At 37.4% G+C, this 25,666-nt stretch overlaps 1 protein-coding gene across 1 annotated transcript in view; it reads right to left on the bottom strand.

The window, feature by feature from the left end:
• Positions 1-10,534: 10,534 nt before the first annotated feature.
• The window catches only part of LOC103621377 (hippocampus abundant transcript-like protein 1), an 18,957-nt gene continuing 3,825 nt past the window's right edge, over positions 10,535-25,666 (bottom strand). Inside the window, 11 exon segments of the mRNA XM_008640175.2 lie at positions 10,535-12,127; positions 13,624-13,781; positions 15,581-15,678; positions 16,575-16,687; positions 19,229-19,300; positions 19,856-19,969; positions 21,031-21,228; positions 21,230-21,262; positions 22,227-22,341; positions 23,219-23,346; positions 25,588-25,650. Of these exon segments, the coding sequence (XP_008638397.1) occupies positions 11,924-12,127; positions 13,624-13,781; positions 15,581-15,678; positions 16,575-16,687; positions 19,229-19,300; positions 19,856-19,969; positions 21,031-21,228; positions 21,230-21,262; positions 22,227-22,341; positions 23,219-23,346; positions 25,588-25,650 (1,296 nt within the window). The 3' untranslated portion in view covers positions 10,535-11,923.

Here is a 25,666-nt window from a genome sequence, read left to right as displayed (position 1 = left end):
TCTATCTTGGTTTACAGAATATGTTCTGGAGAGGACCTTGGGGTCTGGGGCACGCTGATCCCTAGCTACGAAGCTTCTAAGATTTTTAGTCTCTTAGCTTAACAAACAAGTCCAAGAATGTAGGCAAAAAGCACTAGGAATACAGAAGCTGTAAAAAGGTGTAACAGGGGTATAAAAGAAAAGGCAAAAATCTTCATGGCATCACATGGCTCCAGGTCTCTGTCAGAATTAATACTGCAAGTTTTTCCTTCTTGCTATCTCTACTGGGTTTGCACGGCCTGGTTTTTGGTAGCAGAGATTTTTGGTAGTGCAGGGGCCACAGAGATGGCTTATTTGAGAAGCTGCTGGAATGCCAAGCAGAGCCAACCCCTGGCAGCTCCAAAGACAGACATGCCATTGGCCAAGGCTGGCCCAGTTAGAAATGGTGATAATGCCTCCGTGATAACATAGTTAAGAAGAAATCAAAACAAAAGTGGTGGCACAGTTTTAATTCCAGCCAAAGAAGAGCAGAATGAGAACATGTGAGAGGAACAACTCTGCAGACACCGAGGTCAGGGGAGAAGGAGGGGGAGGAGCTGCTCCAGGCACTGAAACTGAGATTCCCCTGCAGCCCCTGGTGCAGACCATGGTGAGGCAGCTGTGCCCCTGCAGCCCAGAGCTCCAGAGAGAGGGCAGAGATCCATCCACGGCCCATGGAGAAGCCCCAGGCTGGAGCAGGTGGATGCCTGAGAGGAGGCTGTGACTCCATGGGAGACCTGTGGAGTCTCCTTGAAGGACTGCACGCCACGGAAGAGTGACCCACGCCGCAGCAGTTTTGGGAGGACTGTTGCCCGTGGGATGGACTCACACTGCAGCAGGTCACAGAGAGCTGTTGCTTGTGAGATGGATTCATGTTGGAGAAGTTCATGGAGAACTGTCTCCTGTGAGAGGAACCCCACGGTGCAGCACGGGAATGACTCCTCTCCCTGAGCAGTGGGATAAACCGTGGGTGATGAATTGACCATAATCCCCACTTGCTGTCCCCTTGCACCACTGGGGCAGGAGGTAGAGCTTGGAAAGGAGAAAGCAGTGGGGAGGGGAAGCTGTTTTTAAGGGCTTTTTTTACTTCTCATTATCCTGCTCTGATTGTGCTAGCAATGTTTTCAACTCTTATCTCTAATTAGAGCCTGTTTAGCCCTGATGGTATTTGATGAGCCATGTCTCCTGGTCCTTATCTCAACCCATGAACCTTTTGTTACATTTTCTCTCCTCTGTCCAGCTACAGAGGGGAGTGAGTGAGCAGCTTTCACGGGTGCCTGGCATCCAGCCAGTGTCAACCTGTGACACTCTCAAGTCATGCGAATGAAAAACTATATACAGTATTCTTTAGCAATTAACACATGCCATCCCCTTGCTTGGCTGTTTCTAAGGCTTTAACACATTCTTCTTTTAACACTTCAATCACACCAGTCTTAATATTTTTGGTATAAGCAAAAATATTTTGGTATAAATAAAATATTTTGGTATAAACAAAAACCCCTATACATTCTGTAAGTTAATTATCTTTGTTTGTTTCCATTTCTTTTTCAATAATTTAGCCATCTAACCTCACCAGGGTATGACTCCTCCTGTGTCTGGCTACTTTCAATTGCAAGTTTATTTAACACAATAGCTGACTCTCACCAAAGGTATCCGGCTATTTGCTACATTTAATTATAAAACAGGAGTGTGTTCTACTTTCCATCATCTGTTTCAGCAAACACATTTCTACTGCACAGAGGGTTACTATTTTTGGAAATTATTAAATTATTTTTCAGCTTAATGAAACCCAGGTTAATCTGTATACAAACAGAAGACAACTGTTCAAGCCTACTAAAATTTTTGCAAGACTTGAACAACAGAGACTGTACAAGATTGTACATGAATAGGTGAAGATCTTTAGTCTATCCACAGGATAATGCATTAATGAAACTGATCTCAGATTTCACAATCATCACTTTTGAAGAGACAACAGGGACTTTTCACTTCCTCAATCTGTCCATCCTGGGGGTCGTCTGATGTAACATTAGAACCACAGTTTGCTTCCAGTTGGTAAAGCTTGTGGTCTTTCGAGTTTAAGGGTGATGCCAGTTATAATTTTATCAGATAGTTCAGTATCTTTTTGACATAACACAGGTGGTGTATTTTCTAAAAGAGCTGACAAGGTCTCAGACTAACATCCAAGAAATGCGTATGATGCTTTACCCAAGCATTTGAAGCTCAGTGCCTTAAGGCACTTTCTAATTCAAACACCACTCTGGGATTTGTGGATGGATGTACTACTTCCTCCGCTAAGATTTTCTTCTATGACTAATTTCTCTTAGGAGTAAAGTGGTACTATCTTTTTACAAAGACACCTGCACCTTACAGTTCTCTTGAGACCATGATGGGAAAGCTAACACCATGAAAACAAAAGTCAAGATTTTCTGATATTTTTTACTATTAGCAGCAGGCTTTCTAGATATCTACGACTAGCAGTGACAGACACTTTCAGTCCCTCCTGCCAATGGGAATATCATCACAACCTTAGGCAATAAAGAAACAATGCAGTCAAGTCTTAAGTGATCAGCACACTTGATGCTCTAAATAGGACTGCTGTGTCAACCTTTCCTTAGACCTTTAGGACTTCTTTTATGCAGGACAAAAACCACACAAGAAAGCATCAAGCCAACATTCCTTTGATAACAAGCATCTGAACACTCCAACTAAAGCGTGGGTATTGGCTACTAAACACTGTCATGTACTAACTGCTACAAACCTCCTCAAAAGTTGCATGGGCAGAAGAGAATTGTCATCTAAGGCAAAAATAATATTGCAGCATGAACAAATAAATAAAATATTTTTGCAGCACTGTAGTTAAAGAAGTGTATCCTATTGGAATCAGTTGCAAAATGGATACCTGAGACAGAGCAGTTGGAGTCTTCCATCTCTAAAGAACAAGTTCTCTGAAGCTGTAGGTTTTCCTCTGTTTCCTGTAAGTTTGTGGCACACAGGGTATCACAGGAAAATGGATATGTGAGACAGGGCTGAATTCTCTTCTTTGAAGGCCAAATTTCTCAGTTTTCAGAGATCAAGCTTTCTGTGCAGATTTTCTTATTAGCTTTTCAATCATAGGTTTAAATTCCAAAATTTAGGTATATTTCAGATATAACCTTTGCCAAAATCGTCGATCAGTGTCATGTCAAAAATATTTCATTTCAAAGCTAGGTCTTACATCAAGGAAAACACTTTCTATCAAAATGATATTAACAAAACTTTCTGCAACGAGTGCTAATCTTTCATGCAGCTTTACCCAGATAAAGCTTCCTCACCTCATGAGGTTTTTTATCAGGTTTGAAAATTCAGCTGGTTAGAAAGTCATGCTGTCTTCTTTCCTTCTCCAGTAATACCACACTATCTCAAATGCATTTTTAATACACTTACTTACCCTATTTGCACTCTGTCCTAGGTAGGTCAGCATTTCTGGTAATTGTGTTAGAAATACAATAATATAAGCTGAAACTCTTAGGTTGAGTCTGGAGTTTTTGCAATTAGGGAAAAATAAAATTCCTATTTTAAAAGCAAATTTTAAAAATTTACCTCAAAGGCAAACATGGAATCTTTACTGTTCCTTTTTTTTTGCTCTTTCTCCAAATATAACTACATTCAACACTGAATAAAACCAAATAAATTCAAATATATTTACCATGGGCTCCTTCCACAAACTTAGAGATAAGCTTTTATTTTTGTGTATTTCATAATAAAGTAAAAGACCTCAACCAATTGCTTGAGGCAACTGTGCAGAACTTTTTAGTATGATTGCTACATGGTAGCTTGATGTATTTTTCCCCCTAGAGATGGAAGAAATAGGGCAAATGAGTTGTTTTTACTACCTTCAGTTATTACCTGGAGTCATGAGTTGTTTTTCCTTTTGACAGACGCTGTAATGTCAAGGTGGCACCAGCCCACTCTTGGCGAGGCTCTATCCTAGGAAAGTGTTTTGCTCATAATAGGCTGCCTGACAGTCTGACCTTTATCACATTTTTCTTTTCTGTCACCTTCAGGAAGGGCAGCTGTGGTGATGTTGATGTATTTCATACACAGACAAATAATTTCAGAATTATTATGAAACACTAAAAATTAGGTTCTTCTCTTGATCTTGCAACATCTGGTTCTTGCGATTTGTACTAAAAATAAAAGAAATTTGAATTTGTTTTTGATTACTTGGTTCCAGGATCATTAAGAGTTTCTAGCACTCTGTACTTACTTCTTGAGAAAAAATGGAAATCTGTTGTCCAAGAAGATTAAATCCTTAACCACTCAGTAAAAGTCACAAATTATCAGCTCTGCAAGCGGCTTTTTCCTCTAAGGACTGTACAGAGGCCTGCAACATCTCTCTCAGGTCAAAATGTGTACCAGACAAGCATATGCAGAATGCAATTGGCTTTAGGTGGCATAGTCTGGTGAATATTTTTATTTCTCAATCTTCCTTTTCAGTTTTATTTCTCTTTCAGCCTTAAAAAATATATAATGTACACCTTTTAAATGTATCTTTAAATATTGTATTTAAAATATGCTACTATTCTATTTAAAGACATGTTTCAAACTTTCTGGAACCGCTAGCTGCATTGAATTAATGCTCTCAATGCATTCAAGCATGAGCACAAAGCATAAGGATTAGGTAGCTGGGCAAGTTTGATGTTTCAGCTGTTTATAAGCCAGTTACAGATGATACCAATGATGAAAAAATACATTTTGTTTATTATGCAGGCATAAAGTAGTAAGACATCAAGAAAAAATTGCTTTTGGGCGTTAAGCAACATGGAAAGATGCTTAGACCTGCATGCTTTTTTTTTTTTCAGCACTTAAACACTTCAGTCTGTTACTAGAACAATCTTGTCATGTTTGGTCTTTTTTCCCCTGCACTGCTTTTCAGAGGATGTTTGAATCACTGCACTGAGAAATGGCATCAAGTTGTCAAAAGCGGTATCTACATATGATAAAGCGGACACCCCCATATATGATTAAGTTTCTCTGACAAAAGAGAATTCATCTGAACTTTCAGAAAAGACCGCAGTATTCTGCTGCAAAGTGTAAAATATGCCTAAAAATACTCTTCATCAAAACTGGGAGGAGGGAAAGGGAAGAAATAGTTGTCTGTAAAACTGCCTATAAAATAGATTTGCTGGACAAAACAATACAACCACAGCAAAGTTTTCAAGATCACCCTTTCCACATATGTAGAAAAGTCATTTGTCATGACTGATGCTGCTTGCCTATTGGTCACCACCAGTTTTCTTGCATCTTCATTAAATAAGGTCCTGCTGAGTAGATTTTTGCCTACATTCAGATGAGCAGAGCTTGCAGCAGTTTTCTTTACAGCCTGTTTCTTACACAATTATATTCATACATAAGCACTAAGGTATGCATCAGGCATCAATTAAGGGACACTTCAGATACAAGCAATTTCCTGAAATCCATAAGCCTAAGCTCTCACCGGGGTATGCAATCAAAAGTGGCCATTTTTTCACATCAACAGAAAAAAAGGACTATAAAAAATATTGACTTCCAAGCTGCTAACATGTAATGCAGTTAATTGCACTTAAATCACCCAGCTCCGTACTTCTCAGAGATTCAGCTAGTGATCCACCATTTACTTTCAAATTAAGGAAGGATTTTAACACACTTAAAGGTGCTAGTGCTGAAAGTGCAGTACATAAAGGCACTTTTATACTAACAGAAAACAGACTGCAAGGGCAGCAGAGTAGCAATGCTAGGCCTGGGACTGTATCCTGAACTGTGCCCAACATCTTCCATTCTCTTAACTGCAGTGTTCTTTTAGAAAACAGAGCAAGATTATTCAAGGCAATGGGAGAAGACAAACAGTACCTTCTTTTCTGTAAGACTTGTTCATGAGAAATTGTTTAGAAAATAAAAAAAATATTTATTTTAGTTCTTTACACATGCTGGATTCAAGATTTTTACTCTCAAATGAATCTCACCCCCAAGCTCCTGAAATGGAACCCATGAGACAGACTAAACAGAACTAGAAGTCATGCTCAGTTTCCTCAATCACATAAAAAGTAAGACTGTTCTGCTGATCTGCTCATCCTGGTTCACCAACTTTTTCAGGTTGACCAGGAAGTATCTCATCTTAGCCAACTGAGCTTAGAAGATCCTGTAAGTGAAAGCTTTTGGACCACAACAGAAAAGTATGACCAGAATTTTTTAACAACTTTTTAAATTAAATTCTCTTCATGTTAGGAGACATACTGATGCCAGTATATATAACAGACTGCTTAACATGCTTGTTAAAACAATCTAAGTAATAGGTTTATTTATCACAGGTTTTATTATAATCGTCTAGTATATAATAATCAAAATACAGTGTATTTTTCAATATATATACAATATATATAAATTTCACAATAAAGGCATGAACACAGCAGATCAAAATCTCTGAGGACAGAGGAAAAGGGAACAAGTTTCCCAAGTATAGTTTTCCAGATCTTTGTAGTGTTATCCATCATGTCTTTCCCTGCTTTCAGGGAGGGGGCAGGCAAGACAGTGTTTGATTTCTTCATTTCTTCTGAAAAAATAAAAAAAAAAAAAACAGGCAAGGTAACTTGCGTCAGAACAACTGTAACTTTGTTTCTCGGGATCAGAAGCACAGCTCAACACAAATGGAGACCAGCAGTTGCCCCAAAGAAGCATGCCCATTACCACCCTGAGGAAGTGAGGCACTGTCTTACTCTTATTGCCTGTTCTTATATTGCAATAAAACATGCTCTGGCAAAAATGGTCTCCTACGTGGAGGCTGAGCACCCCAGGGGGTTCAAGGAAGAAAGTAAGAGGTATTACTTATTTTTTATCTAAAAGTGTTAAGAAAAAATTAAAACTTTACTAATACTTAACATGTCTTGACACTGCATCCTCATTTAGTCTGTATGCCAGGTGGTCACACTTTACAGTACATGAGGTATCCTTCAGGAAGACTGGGTGCTTCACAATGCAGAACGGGGGTGACAGTGACACCCTCACTCATTTTTTCACTTTCAGTGTACTGACATATTGACATTTACACGTGCCCAGTTAAGTGGATCTATGGATTGTATTATCTATTTGCAACTAAACTAATCCTCACAAAATGACCCAGTCTCTCAAAGAAATTCTGGAAAAAAAACCCTGCAGATTGAAGGCAACACAAATAATACAAGCACAAACAGACAAGAAAGTTCCAGAGCTGATACTTCTGCTCCTAGGGCAAGTCTTTTATCAATCACTTTGCAGGGTAATATCAGTGACAGTGTAGTCAGATTTGACAAAAAGTTGGCCAAAAAATTTGAAAACTATCAAGGTAAGTATTTACATGTATCATTGTTAACAATGAACCTCTTTTTGAGTGTATACTGCACCTTTAAGACATTAGCTAATAGTATGGAGCCACAAGGATTAACAGGGCACTTACAAACTGGCCATCCAGGACATAAAGAACAACCTTCGTAAGTTTTTTCAGCAATGTTTAAGTGCTGTGATATTCAATCCCGTACTTCACAAAATTTCACAGAAAACACTGCTGAAGGTTTGAAGAAATAAATACTAGAACAAACTATGGGTTGTGGGAGGTTTGAAATTACAAGTGTTCCTAACCTGTCTCAGTTTATGGTACTTGCTGTATTTTTTACACTATAAAGTACATAAAGAGCAACTTTTTGTCAAACCCTACTATTACAGCTGGTGGTGGAGTCCAAGGCTGTGACCCAGGAAGAGGTGACCGGTCTGGGGAGATGGTCCCAAAAGGAATCACCTTCCCGGGGTCCAGTGTCTTCCTCTCAGCTGCTGGCAGAGGAGCCCTTGCAGAAGCTGTCAGCTCTTTAGTGATTATCAGCTCGTGATTTCAGCTCAGCTCTGCAGGGCAGCCTCAGGCCAAACCAGACCAGAGAGAGAGACGAGAGCACCCGTATGGCTGGTTCCGCACGAAGGTAGCTTTATTGTGGGTTCCCTCCGGCGAAGGGAGGCCAGGGACGAGCTCTCTCTCGAGGAGCTCAAGGGAGCTTGCCTTTATAGGGATACAGGGGATCAGCAAGGGGACCAGTGGATTACAGAGGGTCTGGGACAGACCAATGGATTACAGAACGATCTGCATAGGGTATCCCAAAGGATTGTGGGTCTGCCTTTCCTCACCATGACCCAAAAGTCGTTGCCTTTCCAGGGAGTCCTGCTGGGCGATTGCAAAATCTTTTATCTCAGCAGACATCCCTCCAGGGCAGTGGTTGGGCATATCCCACACCCTACTAAAAAGATGTAATAGAAAGGTAGCTGCTCAACAGCAAACTGTTCCTCTATTAAAAATGCTGTTTTATGAAAAATCTGTGCAAGTGTAACCACTAATGAAGTGGTGGCTTTGAACAGAATAAAAAAGGCATCTCAGGATGTAAGTTACAGCAACAGTGAAATTCATTTACTGGATGACTCATGGAGAAGCTAGTGCAGGAAATAAACTGGAGACAAAAGCAGACAATGTCCTATATTGTCATTCAAGTGGTTCATTTTATAAAAACAAGACCTTTCAATATTAGAATCTTTACAATACTTTGGAAACAGATGGGGAGTTTCATGAAAGTCCACATGGGACTGGTTATCCCATCTCAAAGTGCTCAAAAGAGCTGTCAAACTTACATTTTTCTTTCACAGAAAGAAAAGCAATTGTTCCACATATCTTGACCTTTTCTATGATGAAAAGGGCCTGCCAGTACTATGCTAGTATTTTTGAAAAATAAAAACATTTAAAGTGTCTCTTCAAGATCAAGATGTTATTTTAACAATGAGCAAGAAAATTTTTCTTTTCAAAATAAAGTTATTGTATGGAAGGAGCATTTTGAAAACAGAAACTTGAAAATGTTTCCATCATCATGCAATACTGTTGCAAAAAGAAGGGTAGAAGTGTCACCCATAAAAACTTCTAATATCTGTACATTTGTACAGGGAAGTACTTTCTAACCCATTTTAAAAAAATCTTCCAAAGGAAGGTTTTTCAATCCACTTGTTAACAACACAAAAATTCAAGACCATTCAATTAGTGTGCAAATCCAAGTGACTGACGTCAGAGAAAATGGAAACTTACTACTTGAATATTACGTTTAATATTAATACACCTGTGCATAAGTAGTCAGCAGGACCAAAAAAAGGAGTATTGTGACTTAGTAAGCACAACCTTCAACACACTTTCTATTTGGATTAATATCTGAGGTATCTTTTTCAGTAATGACAGATATTAAAAATAGATATTAAATGGATAATAAAGATCAAAATTAGATAAATTGAACTTAGAACCAAAATTTCTAAAAATAATAAGGCATCAGGTATTTCTGAGCATCACTTATTAATCTTCTACTGGGAACAGAAAAATACTTTGTACCACTCATAAAAAAATATTTGAAAATTGTTTATCTAATCTATAGCTTAAATTTTTATATTTTTATCAGGTACTTAATTCGCACAGAAGTACATATACATATTTACAGTAAGGGTGCATGCTTAAAATGCTTTTTTTTAATCCAGCTGTGGATTCCCCAGCACAGGAAACCACAAACCTGTTGGGAGGGAGGAGGCCACAAAAATGACTGGACGACTGGAGCACCTCTCCTGTGAGGACATGTTGAGAGCGCTGGGGCTGTTCAGACAGGAGAAAAGAAGGCTCTGGGGTGAGCCCTTCAGTGTATAAAAAAGGCTTGTAGGAAAGGAGGAAGCATTTTTCCAGGGCATGCAGTGACAGGACAAAGGGTAAGAGTTTTAAAATGAAAAGGGTTAAGTTTAGATTGGACATAGGGAAGAAAATAAAGATGGTGTGGCACTGTTGCAGGCTGCCCAGAAAAGCTGTGGATGTCCCATTCCTGGAAGTCCTGGAAATGTTCAAGGTCAGGTAGGACAGGGTGGCTCTGAGCAACCTGCTCCAGTGAAAATGTCCCTGTCCCATGATCTTTAAAGGTCCCTTCCAACCATTCTGTGATTCTGAGATTCTACTTCAAAAATCTGAGCCATTGCTGGGATACTATTAGCAGTAATATATTTGACAACTGCTACTTTTAACACTAACATACTGTATTTAATTCCATATATCAAGTTTAAGACATTCTAAGCTGGGATCATGTAAAACCTACCCAACTGCACTCTGGCCTGCAGCAAAAAGAGTATCCAGCATAAAAGCCCAGGCTTTAATTACAAGAAATTCAAAGAAAAACAGCCACCTAAGCCTTGTCAGAAAAAGCATTTTAATTCTGCGGTACTGTTCAGATCACAAATTATTCTCGGGGGTTTTTTTGTACTTTGCTTCTCCACTTCTCTACCCCAGTGGATACCATGTCAGACACCAAAGGAATTTCTAAGCAAAGCAGGGTTTTCACCACGCTTGATGACACAGACACAACAGAAGAGGAATTCAGGTACTGTCATCCAGCGCCAGGATTACCCACTTCTGTTCTGAAGCAGAGAAGGCACAACAGTGAACTTGAAAGAACATGCACTTACTCACAACACCTAGAAAGCTTAATATTTATATTTATTATGCATTAGAAAGCTTATTAACTTAAAAACCAAACCGCATAGTACAAAAGGTTTCTTATCTGTGTTCAATGTGGAACAAGTTTCAAAATACGTATTTTTAAAATTTGTTCAGTCAATACATCATCTTTTTTAAAAACTGTATAACTGTCCGTACCCTCATTACATTTATAAATACATGATTTACACAGAACCCCATCTGGAAAAATTAAAACTCCTTACAAATATCTACATTGCATACATATAAAACATTCATAGGAGTACTTCATTAAAATTGGGTTTAATAGTCCATTTACACTGCAGCAAAATACATATAAATCTGTGTATTCTTCATAAAATGTCTCTAAAAATTAGCACATTTGTAACCATTTGTAACACCTTTGAAGAATCTTTTAGAAAAAAAATCTGATATAAATATATCCATGATATTCAGCGGGTGAGACAGTGATATGAAGGCTAAATATGATTAATAACTGAACACTAAGAAGCAGTTAAGGCAGGGGTGAAAGGAATTAATAGGAAAAATTATTTTATATGGCAGATAAAGTGACAAAATGCAGTACATACATATATTTCTTGATGTAAACTACTCTGGCACCCACTCAAGTGCCTGTATTTCTGACCCTGCTCATTTTAAAATTAAAATTTTATTTTTTTATATGGGAAACATTAATGGGACCTGGCTCTCAGGTGTCATCTGGATTTGCTTTTAACTGCACAAAACCAATTACTCCAGAATGTGGGTTTACAGTTTCTGTATGACCTTCAGTATGGATAATTACTGTCATGTGTGATCACACACATTCTGAATTCTGCCATCTCAGTTTCATCACTGCTTTCTGGTAACTAGTGGACTCCTTGTTAGTAAATAATATTTGAGAATTTCACTGATACCCAGTATTTCAGGTACCAAAACTATATAGAGATCAGTGCCTCCAGTACCATGAAGACTACATGTGGCATAGATGCAGACAGAAGGCATAACAAATGCAGAACAACGTGTAATAGTGATGGCAGACATTGTTCTGGCTCAAACCTGTTTATTTCACGTTATCTTGCAATTTTGGGAACTGAACATTCGAACTTTTAAAAAAATTCTATCTGTACATTCAGGTTTCTACCCAATATCGGAATTTGACACAGCATTTGCAGTCCAATATTGGGTAGAATCACACCAGCTTGTGACTTGCTGTTCTAAAAAACCACTCCTGCAAGCATGACATCAACCTCAAGTATCGTACAGCAAGTGACCTCCTGTCACAGCTGCCTTCCTCTCGAAGGCAAGATACCCTGTACCTCCCACCAAGCTCCCAGAGCCACAATTCAGGGCATGAATTTGCTCCACAGACCCCTCAGAATTTAGCCTTCACACACTGCTATCCTGCAGCAATGGTTCAATGTCCTCTTCATTACTTTGGTCTAGGTTGTTACTCCGACTACTGCTGATGCTGTTGCTGTGTTTTTTGGTACTGCTGGCTTTGCTGTTCTCAGGAATAAATAAGGCGACAAGAAAAGCCAGAAGAACAATGCACGCTCCAACCAAGAAGGGTGGACCAGGAATGATCGCTCTCTACAGGAATACAAGCATAATAAAGAATTCATGAAGTTTCAGACGTTGACTTCTGCCATTATGAACTACATCACTAAGGCAGGAGATCATGAGAGACATATTTATGGTGACTATAAAATTTTTGCAAACAGGTTCCTATCTGCATCTACAATCCCCACAAATTCTCCACCTGATCTCAACACTGATCTAAAAATCAGAAACACATAAAATTGTCAATTGACAATATGACTGCCTAGCAAATGAAACAGATATTGACTGATGCTTTTTTGTATTTTTTTTCTTTAGACAATGTGCCTATTAAATCAACAAGACTCTTCTGAAGATTAACAGAATAAGGTTTCAACATCGAGAAGTACAAATACTCAATAAATCTTAGCTTCACTTTTCCACGGCTGAGATACTCTAGAAACAAGTTAAACAAGCATCCCGAAAAAACAATAAATGACTACGCAAAGTAATAGCAGGCTATGTAGTACATACCATTCTCACTGCAGCACATTGTTCATGTATGATAATTTAGTATTTGGAGTTATTCTCTCTTGGTTCTAAGCAGTTTATTTTAAAATTTAAAAACAAAACTTACCCATATTTCATAGCCCCAACTAAAAACAAACACCAGAAAGGTTTTAAGATAAATTTTAAATCAGCCAAGTTTGATGACAAACCTCTACAAAAGAAACGTGTCAACAACCCAGCTTTTTTTTCTAATCTTTAACAACTTTTCTTTATCTGTGTAAACTAAAACCAGATAAAAATCAGAAGGTGAGATTTGTCAATCCAGCGTACTTTTATTCTATGAAATGAAATGTAGGAAGCTATTCTCAAATGAAGTGGGAGAGTAGCTGAACGTAAGTATACAGTAACAGTAATATGTTTCCCTTGCCTCAATTCTCCTCTGTTACAGAGGCACAAATTTTCAGCTGATGGTAACACATCAAAAATGTATCTTAATGATATTGAATCTTCAAGAGGTACTACACATACAAATACTTAAAGAAGTAATGAACTTGCACAAATTAATATGCCCTCATTTGTAGTACAACAGCTAATTGATCTGAGCAGCTTTTGAGTATTACAAGATTGTGGTTTCACTGAAGGGAGTAAAAATCTTTCAAAAGCTGTCCTTGCTCATTGCATTGCCAAGTGTTATTATTACTCTACAACACAGCCTACAACTCCACTATTCGGTGTGATTGCTTCCTGTGGATAATTATAATGATGCAACCTCACTCAAACTTTAACTCCAGTAAATTTACATCAAACAAAATTACCTGGTACCATTGCAATACTGAAACCAATGGTGCCACTACTGTAGATCTAAATATTTACTATCACATTTAAATTAAGAGCTATCTTAATAATTTAATAAAAGTGAAAAGTGAGAATTAAGTAGTTTAAGAAATAAGATATGAATATTTTAAATCAACCAAAAAGAAGACAGATTTCTGACCTAATGAGTTCTACACTGAAAACTGCACACCAGATTTTGAACTTACCTTATCACTGGGATTTTGCTTTGTTTTTTTTTCAGAAGTGTTATCAGGTAGCAATTCATTGAGTTCCACATGGAAGAGAAAGAAAATAAAGCCATACAGTGCTGGCCCCAGGCCATTGCACAGTCCTCTTACTCCAGTTATTATTCCTTGGACAACACCTAATGAGGAAAAAAAACCAAAAAGAGTAGGATTGGTTTTTTAAGCAAGAAAGAAATGCTCAGAGCCAAGAGTTCTGCGTGTACTTTAATAAATTTTTCCAAAATATATCACATAATAATTATTTCTACATTCTAAGATGTAAGAAGTACACTGAAGACAAGTCTGTTGGATTAAAATAATCCTCTGCATCATCATAGTTCTGTCACTATACCTGCAGATTACTGGAAGCATTATGATTTTTATCATTATATAATATTTCATTATTATGATTATGAAATTTATGTGCAGGTTTAATTTTCTATATTAGAGTTCTTCCACCTACACCCAAAGCCTGAAATGAAGATAGCAAAGACAGCAGAGCTTAAATGTGGTACCCATTCCATTTATTTTCACGTGAAATTTAGAGTAATGTACCTAAGCGTTAAGAACTCTGCTTGGGAAAATATGCACGAATTGTGACCAGCATTTATTTAAATACCAAGTAACTTACTCAGGGCAGTAGATTAAGTGTATAGCAGCAAATTCACAATACGTGACTGGCTGCAGTTTTACACTGGATTCTTTTTAAAGCTTGATTAATCAAAGTGCTATCGGTATATTTCTGTTTCGACTTCATTAAGTGATTGTGACAACAGTGCAAAAAGTGTTTTGATGATATTAACTTTATGTAACAAGAGTCTAAAAATGCCAATTTGCAATATTAATAATCTGCCTTGTTCTTAAGGCAGTAACTTGTAAACTGGGAGGAAAGAAAACATGCAAAAAAGATAGCTGTCCAAGTTTTTACTTCATGGATTGATGACATGAAAGTTCAAAATCTTCATGCCACTAGGTGGCAAAACCTCAGTCTTGAAACTATTGAAAGCCTTAAGCTATTAACACCAGTTTCTTCTATGTAAAATCAAAGTTCAGTGGCTTCCGTCAGCTTAACTGAACTAGTTATTTCCTGATATAAACAGAAAACAAATCTTGAAAAATCTTTAAAATGTCACTAAAAAAAAGAAAGAGGGAGAGGGGAATAGTCAAAAAAAACTATGTAAAACACTCTATTTTGTATCTTTCAACAGAAATCCACCTCCTGGAACAGCATCTCGTTTGTACTTCTCAGATTAACTGCATTTACCTAACTTCATGTTGTACAATGCTAAAGTATAACTAATACTTAAAATTTACATGTACAGCAGTTTTTAAAGAGAACACTAAATTCACTTCTTATATACCAGTATTTTAATTTGTGATGACTCCTACTCTCATCTCACTTTAAAGGAGGAGTACTTTCTGACTGCACATTGCTTTTCACATCAAAACCAGTAAATTTTGTGTTTTCTCAGATTAATTGGTTCCTTTCGCTTCCTTTTCTATTCCTTGAAGATCTAAAGTACTGTATCAAATACAAAGGACCAACTTTTCTACAAAAAATAAAGCTTCTTGAATACATTTATTTCAACCTGGTAAAATGTGCAATTAAAAAGGTAGTATTGTTACATTAATCCTCACTGTCTACTTAGAGAATGCTGCATGTAATAAAAGGAAAAGAAAAAGAGATAAAGTTTTTGTTGCTTTTGTATTACTTCTACAGGAAGAAAGACAACAAGTAGCTCGTCAGAAATTACGTATTTTACAATGCAAATATGATGAATTTGTGCACTTCCTTCCTCTCTACATAGATCTGCAGGCTTCCACAGGTACTGCCAAGTGAAAACTCACAAAGATAACTTGAAAAGTACACCTAGATAACTTCTGCTTTCTAGACAAAAAAGCAGTCTGATGCGTAAACAGCAACTGATCCCATACTAACCTTGTTGATCTGCCTCTGCATTTCGTGAAACCAGAGCACTAATTGCTGGGAATGTAATGCTTGACATCGCTGCTACAGCTCCCGCGGCCCACATCATCCTGTGTTAAATACATAATTCGGATTAAAAGTGAGACTGCCCTTGTAATTACTCCCCATACTCCCAAAGAGCCACAAGGGCACCCTTATTTAACGCTCAATGCCCTTTCAAAATGTTTTTATTAAAATACCTAGAGACTGGAAATTATCTGGTTATCTTCCTGCTCCCCTCCCACATATTATTCTGAACTTGTTGGAACAGAAGCACATTGGATTTGAGTCTATCCTAGCAGAGAAAAAGACAGGAATGGGAGTGAAGTAGGCTTTCAAAACTTTCCAAACGCTGTACAAAAGAACAATTTCCCAGGGTGTCCTAATGAGGCAATTCTCTAGCTTCTGAAACTACTGACTGGGAAGTGTTCTGATAAACAACAAGCACTCATCCTTCTAAGCAGGACTTCCTCCTTGGTAAAGCAGAAGTTGTTCTAGCTTATGGTTCTAGTTGTCTCCACTTACATACAGTTTTTCCAACAGAAGAAACTCTAGACAGTTTCTAAGACCAAATATAATTAGAGTAGGAGAATATGTTAGAAAAACAAAAACAAGTATAGGTCCAGTACCTAATGGGTAAAATAGCTCTAGTGGAATTACTAGACAGAACATGCTACTTACTAGCTTGTGAGTTCAAAAAAAAGTTTTAACCACATTCATAGACTTAACACTCAGTGGACCAAAATGTTGCCAAGACTCCCTTTGCAAAAGGGCTGTATGTACAGGAAATTCTACCACTCCTACATATGCAAAATACAGACCAAATTTTGGTAGTGTAATGAAAATGGGAATGCTTATTTCACAGAACACTTAAATACCCATGACAACAAAATTAAATAGTAGCAATTCTTGGAAAAAACCCTTTCAGTTCCTTAACAGATGTGTCCATACCAAAATGTATGCTTACCAAGGCTGAGATCCAAAACCATACCAAGCCAGCTGAAAGATCTGAAAGCCAAGGCCGAGGAGAACTGTGTTTTTGTTCCCTATAGATCTCATCAAGATACTGAGACACACAGTCTGCAAGAGAAATTGGTTCAACCAAAAGTTGTTTAAAAGTCAGACTGCTAAAGTAATTTCTCCCATGCAAAGTAATTCAGAAGACCTTTCAAATAATGAGGAAATTAATACCATTTGTCGTCTTACTTCCCCTGTATGAAGTCCAAAATACAGGTAAGTAATTTCAACATTTAATGCACAGGTATTCTTAATTCTTAAAGGGCTACTGCTTTGGGACATCAAGAAGCATACATACTGCCTTCTCTATGTGCATTAGATGACAGTGTCTATTTCCAGTGTAAACAGGCTTTCATTTCCACCTCTACAAAGCCATTTTATTACAGACTAGAGTGTTCCCCAAAATAAAAGCTGTTACCAAGCTAAGATAGTGCAGGCTGGACATGACTTGAATTTACCAGTATCTAGAAATACTAGAGAAAAAAAGACTACTAGCTCAGAAAAAAGTAAACTCCTTAGGTAATTTGAATTATTATGCAAATTTACATTTAAACTTACAGGTAAATCTTGCTGCTTTGTCATCTTCATCATACACACTGAAATTTGGCCAAGGCTGGTTCCCACGCACCATTAATTACATTTTCTACTGACTCTTTACACCACTGATACAGCCTTTTCATTTGCACATGGAAGCTAATCCTAACCAAAGATCAGTGTTTCTCTTTGTTAGAACTGTTACTTCTAAGGGGGAAGGAGATCCCAGTTCAGATACAACAGCAAGACACTCAGGGCAAGAAGCAGACACTTCCTAGTAAAGCGAAGTCCACATGGACACTTGACTCAGTTAATGGAGGACAAACTTTTCCTTAAAAGGAGAAACTCACCAATGCTTCAGTGAAAATACAGAGAAAAGGAACCAAGACTGCAAAGCAGAATACACCTCCTCTCTTGTCTTGTCTCTCTTCCTGATTGTATTGGGTCTGGCTGAGATGGAGCTGATTTTCCCGTAGCAGCCCTCACAGGTCTGTGCTTTGTGTCCATAGCTGGAAAGGTGTTGATAACACACCAGGGCTTTGGCTACTGCTGAGCAGCGCTGGCAGAGCACCGGTGCTCTCTCAACATTCCCCCACATCAGCAGATTGGGAATGGGCAAGATCCTGGGAGGGGGCACAACTCAGCCAGCTGACCTAAACTGACCAAAGGGATAACTCTTTCCATATGACATCAGCTTGGGTATAAAAGCTAAGGAAAGGAGGAGAAATGGGGCATTTGTTATTTATGGTCTTTGACTTTCAGAAAAAGTGGTACATGTGCTGAAGCCCTGCTTCCTGGGAAGCAGCTCAACACTGCTAGCTGATGGAAAGCAGAAAACAAACCTTTTTTTACTTCCCCTCTTTGCTTGTGCATACCTAAACTTTTGCTTTTACTTTAATAAACTGCCTTATCTCCACCTAGTTGGTTTGTACCTCAATTTCTCTTCCCTGCCTGGCTGGGAAGGGGAATGCTGGAGTAGCTGAGTGCAGTTGGCATCCAGCTAAGGTCAGCCACCCACCCCAGCTTTCTTGCTTTTCATTTTTAGTCTGAATGCTACATAGAAAAAACCACAGTAATTCTACCTTCATGTATTCAGTTCTTTCTGGAGATATCCAACATGCCAACACAAATCAATATTTATGAAGCAAAGATTATGTCAATAAGCAAAGATTATTTCAGTAAGCTGTACTCTTCAAAGAACTCAAAAATCAATAGGTTTTCCTCATTTTAATACTGAAAATTATAAACCAGAAGGAAAGCCATCTTAGAGATTTTTAGCAAAAATACTGGTCTGCATAAAGTATGACTGGCAAATGTGAGTGCACACAACAGCCTCAGAACAAACCACAGCACGAGGATTAAAATAATGACTTGAATTGCTAATGAAGGCCACAACTGACACCAGTAAAACTGGTAAACATTGATGAATGTGTTCATATCAAAATAGTAAGACCTTCATTCTGCTAAGAATGGCAACAAGGTTAGAACATACTCTCTATGCCATTCCCCTACTCGTTACCGAAACAGGAAGACAAACTGTATCCATAAAGATACCAAAGATCATATCATAAAAACTCTTTGATTTACAAAAGACATAAAGGATCTGTTGAAAAATCAGCACATTGTTGCCAATTAAGAAATATGACAAGAAGATACTAAGGCCTCACAGCTCCTCAGCCTCCAAGCTGAGGAGTAACCCTGGAAAGATCAGGTCTTGCTCATATGCAAGTTTGATAGGAGAAGCCAATTGAATAGGTGCAAGTAGCATGACTTTTATTTAAAATAAGGCATTTTCCTTTCAGAATTCCTCTCATTTAGTAACAAATTTCCTGCACCATTTTTATGATTTTAAGTCAGAATTCCAGTGAATTTCCTGATCCAAGTTTAGCAAATTTTGTTTTTCTGATGTCCAGATCCAGTATTTCTAAGGAAAGCTGATACAAAGCAAGAAATTTACACAGGCTGTATCACGAATACAACGTTTAGTGAATGCAAGATACACTGGCCTATTAGAGCATATAAAAAGTTTAAGACAAGCTTAAATGAAGCGCCATAAAGAATAAAGCTTACCTGAGCTATTATGGACAGAATGCCCACCACAGCTATAAATGCTGCAATGCTAGCAGATCCAAAGCCTATAATCTGTAGAGAAGCAGAAATTGCGTAAAACAAATGCCAAACACAATCCAGGACAATTACTAGCAGTGAGTATCTTCTCAACGAAAGCACTCATCCCTGCTTGTACTCTAGATCTATACAGGATCCACACAGGAAGTGTCCACTTTGAAGAATAATCCTTAACTTGACTCTTTGCCAAGAAAACTATAAGGAAAAAAAAACCTGCCTTAAAAGAAGGAGACAGAGGAAGTCATGGATCTAGAAACTGAAGTTCTCTATCCCTCCCACAAACGCCATAGGTCTTCAACAGGCAAGATCCTTGAGACAGACCCAGAAACTGCTGCACTGAATGAGAACCAAGGCCTGCTTAAGGTTAACATGTGCTTAAGATATTGCAGGGTTTATACATCAGGAGTCAAGTGCTACTCATTTCTTGGCTTAGCAAAGCACCCTGCCTTTAATTTTAACGCTTTACTTTGCCAGAAAGCAGGTCTCTGAGCAAAGTCTGTAACAAAAAAGAGGTCATAGGGAATACTTATTTAAACATCCTTAGTAAGATGTGAAGACACCAACATTTACCTGTCTCAAGTACAGAAAGAAACTAGAATACTGGCCAGCCTCAGGCAAATATGAGAGCAACACTGTAATGCAGATTGGGAGAACTGTAGGATCTTTTCTAACCTTCTTCAGAGACTGTAAAAAAAAAAGAACAAACCAGGTATTGAAACATTTGTACAAACTCTAATGACAGCATAAAGAAAGAAGGTAGATTCCCTTTTTTGTGCATGCATACACATCAGAACAATTACACATGGAAATTGTTAAGCTGAAACTTAAGTCACAAACAATCTCATTACAGTTCGGGGGATCCAACTCTTTGGCAAAGCTTCCATTAAGACTTTTGAAGCTACTGTTCAGTGCCAAATCAACTATTCCCCAAAAACAGTATTACATAACAGTAAGGGAAATGCATAATGTCTTCCAATGGATTTCCATAATAATAATTTGTTTTGAAAGATGCTAGCAAATAATATACATTTCTTACACTTGTTCACTGATCATATTATTTACTTTAAGGAACAAATAAATTGTGGAAAACAAATTCTGTAACTGCAGTTTTTCGAGCATGTCATTCATCTCTCAATATTCAAAAGCAGTTCCCAGCAGGATGGATCTCATGAAGAAAAATCACTCCTCCTTTTCATAAGATACTAAGGTGTAAAAAAAATGTAAGTTATCTGAGTGAGTAAGTGAACAAGACTGCATGGTATGTTTTAGCCCTTCCTATACATGCCTATAAAAAAATCAGGCTTCATAGATCCATTCTCTATTAGAAAGAAATCACATATAACCAAAAGTGGAAATCAAGAGTGGGGAAAGACACTGCCAGAAGTACAATTATAAAGTGAATATGTAAAGCATTAAAATACTGGCTTTTGAGGTGTAAGAATTCAGCATTTCTCTTTGCAATAAAATAGAGTACGTAAATTAGAAAAGTAAAGTATTGTCCCTTTGGATTTCACGCCAAACATTATTTTCAAATCTAGAATTATTTAATCCACAAAGTTTGGTTTGATTTAGTTTTTTAAATGTAGTTAGATCTTTACGGGCAAGAGCAGAGAACAGAGACTATGGTATACGGCAGTCAAGGTACTAGTAAGATTGAAGATTTCTCAAGCTTACAAACTGCAACTAATAATTATTACTCATTAATCATCAAATATTTAATAATTACTTATTGAAGTGCATCTTACTGCAAAAGGATCTGCCTGTTCCCATGATATAGATGATCCCCACGAAGCAGGTCTTATTTTTTCTGGCAGAGATTCTGGTACAGCTATCAGGATGAAGCAGATGTCCACAACAGCCACCAGCGTGGCCACCAGTACAACCAGACTATCTCCGTAGCTGGCAGACAGGTATGCTCCAATGGCAGGACGAGGTACCCAAATATGTTACCAAACTTGCTGCAAAGGTGGCAGATACCTATGTACAACAACAGTTTACAAACTCATCAAAGTGGTTATTCTGCCATTACAGAAAAATGAAGTTAACTTGCTCACCACCACCACCCCTCCCCAAAAGTGTGATTTAAAAAACACAGCAGTAAAAATTCAAGTAAAAAACCCAAACCAAACATAAAAAAATTAAATAAACCACACATCATTTATGACAGTAAACATGGGCCCAAAATAAGTTTCTATAGCCTCCTCAACAGCACACCATACTAGACAGGATTTGCAATCCAAAATCAGGTTTGCCTCAAAGGAAAACAGCTCTTACTCTCAAATAGACTGAAATCTTTGTTTTCTAATTATGAAGTGATTTGACTGAAAAAGTTGTCTGTACATTTAAATGCTTGCCTAAATGAAGTCCAAAGGCTGAGGACATCTACCAATGGACCTCCAAAACCTAAAGTAATATAGATATTAGGAAAGTAAACTAAGTAGGAATTATTTTAGCATTGAAAGGGCTAGTTGGTACTAACTAAATTATTTTCCTCATCTTTTGATAATTAAGAAAGGTCATGACTAAGTTACTAAAAATACTGTTTTATGCATTTTCATCCTTCCTCACTGTTCTGACTTTGGAAAAAGCCATTCCATACTAGAAAGAAGTCACATGAACTTGAAGTACAACTTACAGGTGATGGAAAACTATTGCTAGATTACATTACCTGCATTGTCTTTAACATTTAATGTTTTGTTTGCAAAACTTAAAAGACATTCTTTCTTACACATGCCCCCTATGCAAGTTGTCAAGTATTTTTTTTGTTCCCATAAGCACATAGCACTCTGTTCACTGTCTGAACTCTAACCCAGTGTCTTGAGCCATGGTTCATTCCTTTATCAACATCTTTACATTAATCAGGAAACAATCTGTACATCAAAACACAAGTTCAATAGGAAGGTCATAATCTGGCCTTCTTCCCAAGGTGAGCATATCTTACCAGTCCATAGGCTGTAGTTCTTTCATGTTCTTGTGTTACATCAGCTACATAGGCAAATATTACAGAAAAGGTAACAGAAAATATTCCAGATACTGAAATCATGGCGAAGTACCACCTAATAATTTAAAAGCAACAATTAGAGAGTTTGAGCTAAGATCTCTTGCTTTTTATCTTACTCATCAGCAAGTTTGCGTTTAAGCGTAAAAGGGGTGTTCCAAGAGAACTAACACAGAACTTTAGTGAAGATGAATGAATAAATGACTGTGCAGTCTCACTTAAATACTAGAAAACAGCATTTTAACTTTTTTGTATTCCTCTGTTTATTTTACATCAGCCTAAAAGAATAAGTGGCCCCTTGAGGACATGGTACCTATAGATTTTTACACACTCAAGTTTAAGTTATGAAAAATGAACTTAGAAGTCATTTCGTCAGCCAGTTAAGGAATAAACTATCATATATATAATGCTGTGGGAGCTGAATTCTGAATGCATTCAGTGTACACAAACTTCTTTTGTAATTCTTCCAAGTTTCACAATTAATGTAAATGAAACTGAAATCTTACTTAGCAGTATTGACTTGGTCTCAAAGTCCTAATGAAAGAGTTAAAAGATCTCACGTGCAACAATTATACTTTTCTGTGGCAAATAGATGGTAGGCTCATTTAGCTTTAAAACATCTTTACTACTGTCAGTCACCAAGGGAAAAAATTAACAGCTGATCTTAAAACAGAGTTAGACAGGATTATCAAATCCTTGCAAGTACTGTTTTACTTGTGCGACTATAGTTCACATTCCATTATTTCTACTTCTAGGATACATGGTTTGAACACATCTTGAACAGAAAAGCTCCAGATTAACACCAACATGGTCTTGAAAGGAAAGATGCTTTCTTCTTGTCTTACTGTCTGTCTCTCTTCCATTTCCCCAAACTACTCCTCTGATTGAACATCTGCTCTCCTGACAAGCTTGCTACTGCAGTTTGTACCACTTACCATGGGCTTATTCGCATTAATGGAATTGGGACACAGGTGAAGAAAACTGTAAGAAGAAGAAAAGATTTCCTTCCCCAAGCATCTGAGAGAGCACCTATTAGTGGAGCACTGAGAAAGGACAAAAAACCCTGTGACAGAAGAAAAACAATTAATGTGTCTGTATCTACATTTCCAAGGCTCACTTTATCTACAATACACGAAAGGAAAATTTAAAGTTGATTTACAATTAAACACAGAAGTTGTAGATAACTGAAAATGTACACAATTTGTTCTACAGTCTAATTTCCTGTGATTCTGATGGTTTGTGCTTCAAATCTATTAAACCTGAGTGAATTTAAAAAAAAGACAGCATAGATTTTTTCAAGATCCATTTGATTCGATATAGAAGTAATACAGACTGCAAAATCTTCTTTAAAATCTCCAAAATACAGTCTAGTTCCACAAAGGACACTATCTTAGCCTCTATCAAGAGATTCAGTGCTAGATTTCAAACCCAAGTTGCCCTCTAATCTGGACTGTCCCAAGGGAGAGTTTTGGGTAACGTAACCACTCTCTGAAACAAATTTAACAGAACACTTGCTGCTTTATACTACATATTCATCGCATATTCTGTACAGTGCAAGAACTATGAAGACCATTTGAGCAAGTCTGACAACTTGAGATCATGGGACGCTATAATGAGATTCCCATGGAGAAGGTCAGACTCACATGTACAGTAAAAACAGAAGGAATTGACTAAGGAGCAAATACTAGATTTTCCAAAATTTCTTAAAGTCCTAGAACCTAGGTCTCAAATCTGTTCTATTACACAGGAGAATTACAATAAGTAAAGGATTTCACGGGTTTGTGAAACAAACTGGGAACTGGGAAACAGTTCCTCTGAATTAGTACATTCTTCACTTATGAATTCAACTCTGCCGAGAGTCCAAACATGAGTAAATGCATGGTTCTGTAAGCACCTTAACACACTGGAAGTCTACTCTGGCTAACTTTAGCTTACCTCTCTTATTCAAATATAGTCACAAGTTTAACATAGGCGTACAGACTGCTGTACTAAATAACTGTTCTGCTAAATCCTTACAACAAACTGATTTCAACATTTCAAGTAAGGGAGACTGAGAACAAAAGCCATAAAGCCAGACTACGAAATCCTCAGAAGGACATACTGTCTTACTCAGTTGAAATTAATGTTTCTGCTCCTTAGAATCAGATTTCAGTACCATATGAACTAACATATTTTGCTGTCACCAAAGACACTTCCGATGTTTCATAAACAAAATTTTAAAGAAAAAAGAATGGACGTACAAGCTCCTCCATTTACTACACCTGTTAGAGCAATCCAAACGTTCATGACATTAATGCACTTTTCTACAGATATCCTCTGTACAAAATCTATGGGAACCCCTCTATTTACTACTATTTATACACAGTTACATTGCACTGTGAGTGAAAAACTTGAAAGAAAACAGGAAGAGGAACATGAACTTTGTTTTTCTATGAGAACAATGAGAAGATAACTTCCTCTTTCAGTCTGAGATAAACCAACACCCTGAGTGCATTGTGTTCTGCCAATCCACCATAAAAGACAGCAAGACAGCAAGTCAGTCCTAAAGACATCATGTTCTTACAACTAAAAGCAATGCTTTACATTTGTTACAGGACATAAAGATAAGTAATTTCTGAGTGTTATAAATTATCTTAGTCATAAGTTACAGCAAGAGCTTTGCAGTCTCTCAGTACAATAGTTATCAAAGAAAAGACTTTACATTAGTTATCCTAGAAAACTCTTGCAAGCTTTTTTTGTGGCCACAATCCAGCATAATCACAGCGTGAATGCAGTGGTGTAAGTAAGCTATAAGCTGTCCTGAATATCTTGAGGACCATAGAATGTTAAAAGAGTTGATGAAAAAAGGTCCAGTAAATAAAACCAACCTGATGAAAATTAGCTCTTAGGCCACATTTTAAGACAAAATCCCAGTGTTTAAGTGCTTCATTTTCTATCTCAATAGTATCATCATGGTTGCATTAATTTGCCTCTGACATAAATCATTTAACATTAGGAAGCAGACAATAAAAACCTAGCTCTATTCTCAGACAGATCCTTATCAAGATTACAATAGCTACAAGTGGTACCTATTCAAATGAGAGGAATTTAAATTTCTGAGAAACATTCCATTTGTTTCAAGATGCTGCCACTTAGCAGTAAAACTTGAACTGAGCCCAAGAAAGAACCCCTACAGTGAAAAAAAGGGTTTAAAATTAACTACATTCTCAGTGTTTTGTATGTTGTTATGGAGAATGCAGGTGAGACAAGTTAAAATATGAGAACACACAGAATATTTAGGTCAGAGGTTTAAAAAAAATCTTACCTTAACACCTTGAATAAGACCATTCATTAAGAATGTATGATGGGGAAATGTTTCATGTAAGACCTGATGGGGGGGGGGG

Source organism: Corvus brachyrhynchos, unplaced genomic scaffold (assembly GCF_000691975.1).
Source record: "Corvus brachyrhynchos isolate BGI_N302 unplaced genomic scaffold, ASM69197v1 scaffold408, whole genome shotgun sequence".
Lineage (NCBI taxonomy): Eukaryota > Metazoa > Chordata > Aves > Passeriformes > Corvidae > Corvus > Corvus brachyrhynchos.
The sequence above is the reverse complement of the archived record's forward strand: the minus strand, read 5'-3'. Positions and strand labels throughout refer to the sequence as shown.